Raw genomic sequence first — 13,125 nt, forward strand, 5'->3', positions numbered from 1 at the left:
GATTTTTATAACTCTAACTAAACAGCAAAAACTAATATATCAAATGTATTATACTTTTGAGAAATCACCTATTGTTAGGATTTATTGAATTTTCCATGCTGACTTTGTGTACATTATACAAGTTATGCATTTCAACAAATTTTATAATTTTGGATAAAACTTTGAAGTCACAATACCAAAATATATGCTCCATTTAACACATTCATTGAAAAACTTGGTCCATCATCTGGCTATCTGTATACCATGCCAAACGTAGAGATGATGGCCTGAAATTCTCAATAACTCTAACCATGTTTTTCCTCATTTGCCTGGATATTTTGTGTGTCATGTAGAAACAACCATAGCTAATTTAAGAAAATATCAGTAAGCTAAAGGAACAGGTTTTTCCTTATTCACATCATGCATAAGCCTGTCTCTTCATCTGTGTCTCTCCTGCAATAAAGAAAGGCTGATTTCGTTGCTCTTTCACTCCATGGTCCTCACTGATGAGATCTCTCTGTCTCTTCTCTAGGGGACCTTTCCTCAACCTGGTCTATGTCTCTTTCTTTCTGCCTTGAACAATGTTGTCAGAACAATTCCCCTAATATAATTCTTTAATTATATCATTCTTTTACAGAGCTACATGAATGGGTTTTCTGTTGCTTATGCTGAAGTCCACACTGAGCTAACCTTTGAGTGGTCCCAGTCTATGCACAACAGCTTTATTTTCTGATCTTTCCTGACTCAATCTGTCTTCTTCAGTCACTGCAACCCTCTCACTGGTATCGCACATGCATTATGCCGAAGTCATTTCTACTTTTATGTTTTTGTTTATTATCTTTTCCCAACATGGAAGACTCTACAAAAAGTGATAATTTTCAATGACTCTTGGTCTGTTTTTGTAATAGGGAAGAACATTTTGTATTCTATTACAAGTTGATCACTAAAGGGATGTTGCCTATAAGCTTAAATTATACATAATGGTCCATCTCTGGGAACCCTACATCCCAGGTAATGAGCATTAAGCTAAAATACCTTTGTTTAGCTCTCAGGAAACATCCTGACCAGGTCTACCTGTGAGTGACTGCACGGAAGAAAAAATTAACACATGCCCTCCGGAGGCTGCCGCTTTAGTATATAAAAGGAGCCTGAATTCTAACTCAGGCGAGATGGTTCTTTGGGGCACAAGCCCACGATATTCTCGGTTTTTATGGCTTTCTGAATAAAGTCACTATTTCTTGCCTCAAGAACTCGTCTCTTGATTACTGGCCTGTTGTGCAGGGAGCAGTACAAGCTTAGGCTTGGTAACATTTTGACTAGCTATTTCTATTGAAAATATTGTTTATAATTCTCCACTAACTCAGTGAATCACATATACTTCTGTGATATTGAGCACAGGTGTTTTAAAAAGTGGATTATTTCAAACCAATAAAATAATTTAAAATCATGTAATTTTGGAAACATGCTCAGACCCATATTTTATGACATCTTTTTAATACTGGACTTTGGAGAGAATTTCATGTTCAATAAATAATGATTCCATTTAAATAATAACAAGAGTCAATATAAGATGCTTGATTTGATTTTTAACATGTCATCACCTCAATGCCATGAGGTTTCTGGGTCAAGAGGCAAGGACAGTGGAGAAGATAGAAGATGGTGAGAAGGGACTACATAGTGTAGCGTCTGTCAACTTTTTAAACAGCTTTTTGCTTTGGATCAGTAAACTATCTTGAAAGGGTATGGCTATGGGTAAGACACAGCAGAGCAAATTCCAATTAACACAACTCTCATCAATTCACTTAAGCATTTTGAGCAACAATTTCCCATTTACTGAATGGGGACAATAATATTTAATTTATACTTGTGGTGTTGAAACAAGAAAAAAAATAAAGCATCTAGTAGAGCCTCTAGTAAATGTATAACAAATAACAAATGCTGGCTTGTTTCTACCTTAAAATACCTTGGCTTTTTTTTTTTTTTCCTTGAGAAGCAATTTCAAGTCATATAGTTTTTTTAATACTGCATAGAAATCTAGCTCATAGTTCACTTCCTTCCAAAATAAACACGGCAACAATAATAAAACTGTTCCAATTCTACTGCGTTAAGTTTACCCCATTTCTTACCACCCCCCACCACTATCGCCACGATCAAGTTTTGATATTATTAAAAAAGGCCAAAGTCCTCTACAAGTTATAAACTTCAGATCACAGAATCTGAAAAAAAAAAAAACCAAAAAACAACGGCCCACTGATGTCATTGTTATTGGATCTATTGATGGGCAGACTTATGTGGGCCCATCTTAGTGGGACGATAAAGGAAAGTACTCCAGATCCTTAACGGTTGAATTGAGATCTGCAGACAAGCAGCATCAGTATCGGGATCACCCATCACCAGGGAACGTGTTAGAAATGCAGAATCTCAAGAGCCACCCTACACTTATTTTATAAGGATCTACATTTGAACAAGATTCTTATACATTAAAGTGTAAGTAAGAATATAAAGAAATGAATGCATTTAGAATAAACTTATTCTTGTGAAGTCTCTGAATGGAGTTTGGCTATGGAGGAAAAGAACTAAGAAAATAAAAGGAAAACACAGCCTTACCTTTGTTTCTGACCTGTTTCCAGAAGCTTCTGAACATCAGTTTTGGCAGATTTCTCATCGTTTTTCAAATTCTGATAAGAAAAGTGGGAAAAGGAAGTCTTATTCATGTGATAAATTGAAGCTTACTTTAATTTTGTGTTTATGGCACAAGGGGTGGCTGCACTTATGCCCTGAAATAAGAATGTACAAACGAGGCCATGATGGTCCCCATGGCTCTCAGGATGCACATAGGCTCTCAGGATGCACAATTTATGACACCAAGTGGTGCAAGTGCTACACAGTGAGTGAAAGGGAATGAACTGAGATTCAGCCTTTAGAGGTTCAGTGGAGGAGAAAGTACTCTCCAAATACCTAGGTCTCTTTATAAGTGAATATAAAACATATCTTCTGCTCTTCATTTGAAGTTTTACTATGTTCTCTGCAGGCATGTTAAACTGGTTCTGGCATAGTTTCTACAAACACAAGGGGATATAAAAGGCCTCCCTAAATAAGCTAAGTAATAATACATCAGGATGAAAGCAGTCAAATGGCATGCACCTGTTTGGTCTTGTCTATTTATTATTTATGAGTAACGCATTAGAATGCACAGAAAAACTAGGGCCGTTTAAAATTGTAACTGTTCTGTATAGATAGTGTATTAAAGAAAAAAACAGTCATTACTGTTTATTTACTCTGGCAAATTCAGCATTGACAGACCCTGAATTAAAAGAGAAAAGCCCACTGAGCTTTTCTCATTAGAGAATCTGACCCGTTAATCCTTCCCTGAAAACTTTCTTATTTATACTTAGTATATTATTTAACAGGGTGACCTATCCTTTTTGATATTAAGAGTTAAAACAGACGCAATAATACTGTTTGTAAAAAGAGCAGCTATGACAGGTAAGGAACTGACAATAACAAGAATGGCAAACATGTTGCTTACCTAATATTTAATTAACAACAAAGCCATAGTGTCTGCCTTCACCACTTTTTCAGCCTAATGCTAGAAACAATTTTCATGTAGTAAGTTAAGCATTCTGATATGGATGTGGTGGGGTGAGCATCACAAGAGAACCCTTTTCCCTAAAATGACTGATTGATATCATTATTAGGAAGCAGCCAATAAAAGGTGCTCTGTATATTTGAAAACAGTAGCTTGACGTAAAACACAAAAAAGCAGGTTTGGGGGAAAATCACCAATTATGGGATTTACAGTTCAAAGTGCATCATGGCCACATGACCTGGGACAGGTCACAAAATCTGCACTTTGACTTCCTTATCTGATAAACAGGGATGAGAATTTTGAAGAGCCTACATTAGACAGTTACTGGAAAACTCAAAGGGGATAATAGATGTGTGAAAGCACTTGGTGAAAAGTATAATAAAAATATGCTTATTCATTTTACCATTTGCTACACTCCAGGCATTCTGAAGGAAACAAAGATTAAAAGGGCATGGCACTATCCTCAAGAAATTAAAAACAAAACAAAACATGAAATGAAGAAATGAAAATATGAAAAGGGTAGGTATGCAGATGAGGGTCTGAAAAATGTATCCAATTAGAGGAACTCATTAGTATTTGATTATTATTTCCCCAGCAATGTCCAGAGAAGTGGGGTATACGTCTTGGAAAATAATTTTGATGACTTTAAGGATACCAAAGATTGATATACCTACTACTTAATTAATACAATGTTTATACATGGATCTATATTGTGATGCCATCCAGGTGCTATGGTTACAGAGATGAACAAGGCTTTCAAAGCTCATGTCTTTATGAAGCCCCACTGGAAAAAAATATGAAAAAAATGTGTACAATGGGCAATATATTTATTTACTATGAGTTTGAAACCTGGAATCAACATTTATTAGATGTATGACTTTGGGAGATTCCTGTGGTCTCTTTGAATTTCATTTCCTCACTGTACAATGAGTAAAATATTATCTTATTTTGTGAAAAGCTTGTTGAAGGGATTTAATAAGATAAAAATTAAATAAAAAACACCTTGCACAATGGCTGTCACAAAATAAATAAAAGGCATTTTAAAAGATTGCAATTACATTTAGTGATAGATGTATTAGCCTTTCAAAAAGTAACTCCACAAAATTGTACATTTATTTCAAGTAATTTCCTAGACTGTAATTCGATGTCTTTTTTTTGGATTCTATATATATGTTAGCATACGGTATTTACAGTATTTGTTTTTCTCTTTTTGACTTACTTCACTCTGTATGACAGTCTCTAGGTCCATCCACTTCACTACAAATAACTCAATTTCGTTTCTTGCTATGGCTGAGTAATATTCCATTGTATATATGTGCCAATCTTCTTATCCGTTCATCTGTCGATGGACACTTAGGTTGACTTAACTTAGGCTGCTAGTATAGAGATACTGAGTGTCCTGGCTGGAAGTACTGACCACTCATGGGCATTTATTTCACCATAAGCTGGAAAAATTCTCAACGTGCCAGGTGTTTCATGCCTCTAAGAAGGTGCAAGTGTCTTAAATATTCTTTGAAGTCTCATAAAACTTGTGAATTTCTACTTAATGAAAAGGTAGCATTCTGGCCTCAACTTCCTATATGGAAATCAGTATGCACCCATTTTCATCCTAGTCAGTGCGTCCCTAATGCTCTGTGCAAACTTCTACCATAGAGCTGTTATTCCTGCCCTGTTACCATCTTGCTACCCGTCACTGTATCCTACTGGAGTGTGAGTAAATTTTCTGCTATTTTCATGTTCTCAAGATGTAATACAACTTCTGGAACAAGAGCTTGGGTGTTGGGCTCAAAATACCAGATCCACCTCCTAACTTTCTCTGTGCTCTCAGATTCCAAGCCCTTTTCTAACTCTGTTTTCTCACTTGTAAAATGAGGCTAATAATAATCATAGCATAATCATCATGTGAAAATTAATTAAAAATTGGAGAAAGAGGACCTAACACAAGAGACCACATTCAATAAACTGTAGTGCTTACTGACACCATAATCATCATCACGGGACTAAAAAGCTAAGAACAATGGTGATTACACAAGGTTCAGAAACTTGGTTCAGTGCGATAACTAACAGGCCGGCTGTGGAGTCAGACTGCCTGCATTTAAACTCTGGTTTCCTTTGTGACATTCAAGCATGATTCCTCATGTGCAACAAGAAAACTCACATTTATAGTGCCTACCCTCATTGATATATTAGGAGAATTAAATCCTATAATACATGCAAAGCTTTTAGTAACAGTATGTATTCAAAAATACAATGTTAAAGGAAAATATTAAAATATATTCTCAGGTATTTCAGAAACTTTTCTTATCAGATACAGATCTTGTCTTTGGTTTTTGCTTTAGATTTCACTGAGTGCTAATACATTTTCACAGATGACACTTTCCTTTGCAAGGCATTTACCCATTTTAGTAATGAGGTTTATTAAAGAATTTTCAGAACTGTCCTTTGTGGAATTTAAAGTTCTCTTCAAGAGATCATTTCTATATTCATTTATGACTCTTAGCCATAACTGCTTTTCATCATTTTGTAATATAAAAAACACAGGGGTCAAACTGATCTTAGAAACTGTGAGAAATTGATGGTTTTGCCAAGCACACAGTTTTCTCATTCCTGAATTTGCAAACCGCAGATTCCCAGACTGCATTTCAAATGACATTTCTTTTCAAAGCTCATATAATAATAAATAATAACTCCCATGTTCAAGCCCAGAAATATATTCCAAACTGGTACAAAAAAAATGCAGAAGTCTTTACATGTTAACCCACTGAGATAAACCAGGTGACTCCTTACCCTTTGCTGCTGAGAAAATTAGTTTTCATCTCACCTGAAGGTTGACTTTAATTCCATCAAGTTCTCTTGATGTTTTTGTCAGCTGGCGGAGGATGGTGCTCCGCTCCTTCAAGACTTGCTTCAGCTGCTTTTCTAGCTCTCCAGAGTCCTGTCTAACACAGAAAGAAAAGGCATGAGGGCCCCCCAAATGCCTTCGTTTGGCTCTAGCCACTTTGGCCATAATCACAGACCCTTGCATTTTAAGCAAAATCTAGATAAACTGAAACCAATTATTACTAGGATTTTTTTTTTTGCGGTACGCGGGCCTCTCACTGCTGTGGCCTCTACCGTTGCGGAGCACAGGCTCCGGACACACAGGCTCAGCGTCCATGGCTCACGAGCCCAGCCGCTCCGCGGCATGTGGGATCTTCCCAGACCGGGGCACAAACCCGTGTCCCCTACATCGGCAGGCGGACTCTCAACCACTGCGCCACCAGGGAAGCCCGGATGTTTTGTTTTTATTAGTTCATCTAAAAAGGGAAAATTGAAATACCAGTTTTTTGAAGAAATGTTTCATTTTGCATTGAGGACTATCCAGGCTACAGTTTTCAGAACAACACTGCACATCTTTTGCATGTATAACAGGTTATCAGATACCTCTTGGAAAATAGATATTTTCCATGACATTACACACTTTTTTCTAAGGTCATTGAAGTTTTACAGCAAGAGATTTGATTTGAACCAAGGTAGATCAGAGATATAGACAAGTTCTGACACTGGGGGGACAAACTTGGGGGTGGAACCAGAGCAGAATGGAGGGGCTTTGCTTCGCCCTTGGTTTGTAGGGAATGAAGTGCACTGAAAAGGCACCCCTTTCAAAATCTCTATTGCTATTAAAGAAAATACCTCTAAAAATCAGTCAATAACTATAGTAATTACAGTGAAATTTGAACAGACTTGTTATCTATTACAAGGAAGGACTTATTATCATACATATATATGTACATTTTTTTCCCATTTTTCTCATATGGACTTTGCAAGATAATAAGACAGGTATTGTAATTCTAATTTTGCCGATATAAAAGACTGGGCTCAGAAAAATTAAGTTACTACCCTAAGATCCTACTTAAGGAATGAATGAACAAGTAGTGTGTATATTTGTGTGTGTGTGTATTTATATATATTATAACAAGTGTGCACGTGTGGGGGAAGAATGTAGACAAGGAAACAGTTGTCAGTGCAGCACAGAACTATACCTGATAGGGAAAGGTTAAAAATGAGCTATTGGGAGTTGGGTGTCCTGTGAGGAGCTTCAGCGCACGTCCCGAGCTGAGGTGTCGGCTCAGCCGTTTCACGGGGAGCTCTCGTTTGAAGGGCTGGTGGCAAGGCCTCTACATGCGCCCCGCTATGAGCGAGTGAAACAGACTAAACGCGAAGGGAAAAAAGGTGGATGGGATAAGCCTGAAGTGAGATTGCCAGATTTATTTCCTTTCTAGATGAAATGTGGATCCTTTAGCAACAGGAGTATTTATACTTCAAAGTGGAAGTTAGGGGGACCTTGAAGATGGCGGAAGAGTAAGACGCGGAGATCACCTTCCTCCCCACAGATACACCAGAAATACATCTACACGTGGAACAACTCCTACGGAACACCTACTGAAGGCTGGCAGAAGACCTCAGACCTCCCAAAACGCAAGAAACTCCCCACGTACCTGGGTAGGGCAAAAGAAAAAAAGAAAAAACAGAGACAAAAGAATAGGGACGGCACCTGCACCAGTGGGAGGGAGCTGTGAAGGAGGAAAAGTTTCCACACACTAGGAAGCCCCTTCGCGGGCGGAGACTGCGGGAGGCGGAGGGGGAGCTTCGGCGCCGCGGAGGAGTGCACAGCAACAGGGGTGCGGAGGGCAAAGCGGGGAGATTCCCGCACAGAGGATCGGTGCCGACCGGCAATCGCCAGCCCGAGAGGCTTGTCTGCTCACCCGCCGGGGCGGGCGGGTCTGCAAGCTGAGGCTCGGGTTTCGGTTTCGGTCTGAGCGCAGGGAGAGGACTGGGGTTGGCGGCTTGAACATAGCCTGAAGGGGTTAGTGCACCACGGCTAGCCGGGAGGGAGTCCGGGGAAAAGTCTGCACCTGACGAAGAGGCAAGAGACATTTTCTTACCTCTCTGTTTCCTGGTGCGCGAGGAGAGGGGATTAAGAGCGCTGCTTAAAGGAACTCCAGAGATGGGCGCGAGCCGCGGCTAAAAGCGCGAACCCCAGAGACGGGCGGGAGACGCTAAGGCTGCTGCTGCCGCCACCAAGGGGTCTGTGTGCGAGCACAGGTCACTATCCACACCCATCTTCCGCGGAGCCTGTGCACTCCGCCACTGCCAGGTTCCCGGGATCCAGGGACAACTTCCCTGGGAGAACGCACAGCGGGCCTCAGGTTGGTGCAACGTCACGCCGGCCTCTGCCGCCGCAGGCCCGCCCCGCACGCAGTGCGCCTCCCTCCCCACCGGCCTGAGTGCGCCAGAGCCTCCGAATCAGCGGCTCCTTTAACCCCGTCCTGTCTGAGCAAAGAACAGACGCCCTCCAGCGACCTACACGCAGAGGCAGGGCCAAATCCAAAGCTGAGCCCCTGTGAGCTGTGAGAACAAAGAAGAGAAAGGGAAATCTCTCCCAGCAGCCTCAGAAGCAGCGGATTAAAGATCCACAATCAACTTGATGTACCCTGCATCTGTGGAATACATGAATAGACAACGAGTTGTCCCAAATTGAGGAGGGAGGTGGGCTTCGAGAGCAAGATCTATGATTTTTTCCCCTTTTCTCTTTTTGTGAATGTGTATGGGTATGCTTCTGTGTGAGATCTTGTCTGTATAGTTTTGCTTCCACCATTTGCCCTAGGGTTCTATCCGTCCATGGTTTTTTTTAAATTTTTTTCTTAATAATTAATTTTAATAACTTTATTATACTTTTCTTTCTTTCTTTCTTTCTTTCTTTCTTTCTTTCTTTCTTTCTTTCTTTCTTTCTTCCTTTCCTTCCTTCCTTCCTTCCCTCCTTTAGACAACGAATCATCCCAAAATGAGGAGGTGGTCTCTGAGAGCAAGATTTATGATTTTTTCCCCCTTTACCTCTTTTTGTGAGAGTGTATGTGTATGTTTCTGTGTAAGATTTTGTCTGTATAGCTTTGCTTCCAACATTTGTCCTAAGATTCTATCCGTCCCTTTTTTTTTCTAAATATTTTTTAATTCAATAACTTTATTATACTTTATTTTATTTTACTGTATCTTCTTTCTTTCTGTCTTTTTTCCTTCGTTCCCTCCTTCCTTCCTCCCTCCCTCCCTCCCTCCTTTCTTTCCTTCTTTGCTTCTTTCTTTCTTTCTTCCTTCCTTCCTTCCTTCCTTCCTTCCTTCCCTCCTTCCCTCCTTTCCTTCTTTCTTCATACTTCTACTGATTCTCTCTACTTTTTCTCCCTTTTATTCTGAGCTGTGTGGATGAAAGGCTCTTGGTGCTCCAGCCAGGAGTCAGGGCTCTGTCTCTGAGGTAGGAGAGCCAACTACAGGACACTGGTCAACAAGAGACCTCCCAGCTCCACATAATATCAAACGGCGAAAATCTCCCAGAGACCTCCATCTTAACACCAACACCCAGCTTCACTCAAAGACCAGCAAGCTACAGTGCTGGACAACCTATGCCAAACAACTAGCAAAACAGGAACACAACCCCACCCATTAGCAGAGAGGCTGCCTAAAATCATAATAAGGCCACAGACTCCCCAAAACACACAAGCAGACGTGAACCTGCCCACTAGAGAGACAAGATCCAGCCTCATCCACCACAACACAGGCACTAGTCCCCTCCACCAGGAAGCCTACACAACCCACTGAACCAACCTTAGCCACTGGAGACAGACATCAAAAACAGCGGGAACTACGAACCTGCAGCCTGCAAAAAGGAGACCCCAAACACAGTAAGATAAGCAAAATGAGAAGACAGAAAAACACACAGCAGATAAAGGAGCAAGATAAAAACCCACCAGACCTAACAAATGAAGAGGAAATGGGCAGTCTACCTGAAAAAGAATTCAGAATAATGATAGTAAGGATGATCCGAAATCTTGGAAATAGAATGGACAAAATGCAAGAAACAGTTAACAAGGACCTAGAAGAAATAAAGATGAAGCAAGCAACGATGAACAACACAATAAATGAAATTAAAAGTACTCTAGATGAGATCAATAGCAGAATAACTGAGGCAGAAGAACGGATAAGTGACCTGGAAGATAAAATAGTGGAAATAACTACTGCAGAGCAGAATAAAGAAAAAGGAATGAAAAGAACTGAGGACAGTCTCAGAGACCTTTGGGACAACATTAAACGCACCAACATTCGAATTATAGGGGTTCCAGAAGAAGAAGAGAAAAAAAAGGGACTGAGAAAATATTTGAAGAGATTATAGTTGAAAACTTCCCTAATATGGGAAAGGAAATAGTTAATCAAGTCCAGGAAGCACAGAGAGTCCCATACAGGATAAATCCAAGGAGAAATATGCCAAGACACATATTAATCAAACTGTCAAAAATTAAATACAAAGAAAGCATATTAAAAGCAGCAAGGGAAAAACAACAAATAAAACACAAGGGAATCCCCATAAGGTTAACAGCTGATCTCTCAGCAGAAACCCTACAAGCCAGAAGGGAGTGGCACGACATACTGAAAGTGATGAAGGAGAAAAACCTGCAACCAAGACTACTCTACCCAGCAAGGATATCATTCAGATATGATGGAGAAATTAAAACCTTTACAGACAAGCAAAAGCTGAGAGAGGTCAGCACCACCAAACCAGCTTTACAACAAATGCTAAAGGAACTTCTCTAGACAAGAAACACAAGAGAAGGAAATGACCTATAATAATGAACCCAAAACAATTTAGAAAATGGGAATAGGAACATACATATCGATAATTACCTTAAATGTAAATGGACTAAATGCTCCCACCAAAAGACACAGATTGGCTGAATGGATACAAAAACAAGACCCTTATATATGCTGTCTACAAGAGACCCACTTCAGACCTAGAGACACATACAGACTGAAAGTAAGGGGATGGAAAAAGATATTCCATGCAAATGGAAACCAAAAGAAAGCTGGAGTAGCAATTCTCATATCAGACAAAATAGACATTAAAATAAGGACTATTAGAAGAGACAAGAAGGACACTACATAATGATCAAGGGATCGATCCAAGAAGAAGATATAACAATTGTAAATATTTATGCACCCAACATAGGAGCACCTCAATACATAAGGCAAATACTGACAGCCATAAAAGGGGAAATCGACAGTAACACATTCATAGTAGGGGACTTTAACACCCCACTTTCACCCATGGACAGATCATCCAAAATGAAAATCAATAAGGAAACACAAGCTTTAAATGATACATTAAACAAGATGGACTTAATTGATATTTATAGGACATTCCATCCAAAAACAACAGAATACACATTTTTCTCAAGTGCTCATGGAACATTCTCCAGGATAGATCATATCTTGGGTCACAAATCAAGCCTTGGTAAATTTAAGAAAATTGAAATTGTATCAAGTATCTTTTCCAACCACAACGCCATGAGACTAGATATCAATTACAGGAAAAGATCTGTAAAAAATACAAACACATGGAGGCTAAACAATACACTAGTTAATAATGAAGTGATTACTGAAGAAATCAAAGAGGAAATAAAAAAATACCTGGAAACAAATGACAATGGAGACACAACGACCCAAAACCTATGGGATGCAGCAAAAGCAGTTCTAAGGGGGAAATTTATAGCAATACAAGCCCACCTTAAGAAGCAGGAAACATCTCGAATAAACAACCTATCCTTGCACCTCAAGCAATTAGAGAAAGAAGAACAAAAAAACCCCAAAGCTAGCAGAAGGAAAGAAATCATAAAAATCAGATCAGTAATAAATGAAAAAGAAATGAAGGAAACAATAGCAAAGATCAATAAAACTAAAAGCTGGTTCTTTGAGAAGATAAACAAAATAAATAAACCACTAGCCAAACTCATCAAGAAAAAAAGGGAGAAGACTCAAATCAATAGAATTAGAAATGAAAAAGGAGAAGTAACAACTGACACTGCAGAAATAAAAAAGATCATGAGAGATTACTACAAGCAACTGTATGCCAATAAAATGGACAATCTGGAAGAAATGGACAAATTCTTAGAAATGCACAACCTGCCAACACTGGATCAGGAAGAAATAGAAAATATGAACAGACCAATCACAAGCACTGAAATTGAAACTGTGATTCAAAATCTTCCAACAAACAAAAGCCCAGGACCAGATGGCTTCACAGGCGAATTCTATCAAACATTTAGAGAAGCACTAACATCTATCCTTCTCAAACTCTTCCAATATATAGCAGAGCAAGGAACACTCCCAAATTCCTTCTACGAGGCCACCATCACCTTGATACCAAAACCAGACAAGGATGTCACAAAGAAAGAAAACTACAGGCCAATATCACTGATGAACATAGATGCAAAAATCCTCAACAAAATACTAGCAAACAGAATCCAACAGCACATTAAAAGGATCATACACCATGATCAAGTGGGGTTTATTCCAGGAATGCAAGGATTTTTCAACATACGCAAATCTATCAATGTGATAAACCATATTAACAAATTGAAGGAGAAAAACCATATGATCATCTCAATAGACGCAGAGAAAGCTTTTGACAAAATTCAACACCCATTTATGATAAAAACCCTGCAGAAAGTAGGCACAGAGGGAACTTTCCTCAA

At 39.3% G+C, this 13,125-nt stretch overlaps 1 protein-coding gene across 1 annotated transcript in view; it reads right to left on the reverse strand.

Moving 5' to 3' along the window:
* Nucleotides 1–10,699, reverse strand: part of LUZP2 (leucine zipper protein 2) — a 231,297-nt gene extending 220,598 nt beyond the window's left edge. Inside the window, exons 1-3 of the mRNA XM_089915855.1 lie at nt 10,587–10,699; nt 6,390–6,507; nt 2,587–2,657 (exon numbers count right to left, since the gene is read on the reverse strand). Of these exons, the coding sequence (XP_089771981.1) occupies nt 2,587–2,657; nt 6,390–6,507; nt 10,587–10,699 (302 nt within the window). The remainder of the gene's footprint in view (nt 1–2,586; nt 2,658–6,389; nt 6,508–10,586) is intronic.
* Nucleotides 10,700–13,125: the final 2,426 nt, after the last annotated feature.

This window comes from Delphinapterus leucas, chromosome 7, assembly GCF_059928025.1.
Source record: "Delphinapterus leucas isolate spDelLeu-1000000601 "Yukka" chromosome 7, BTC_Dleu_Yukka2, whole genome shotgun sequence".
In the NCBI taxonomy this organism is placed as follows: domain Eukaryota; kingdom Metazoa; phylum Chordata; class Mammalia; order Artiodactyla; family Monodontidae; genus Delphinapterus; species Delphinapterus leucas.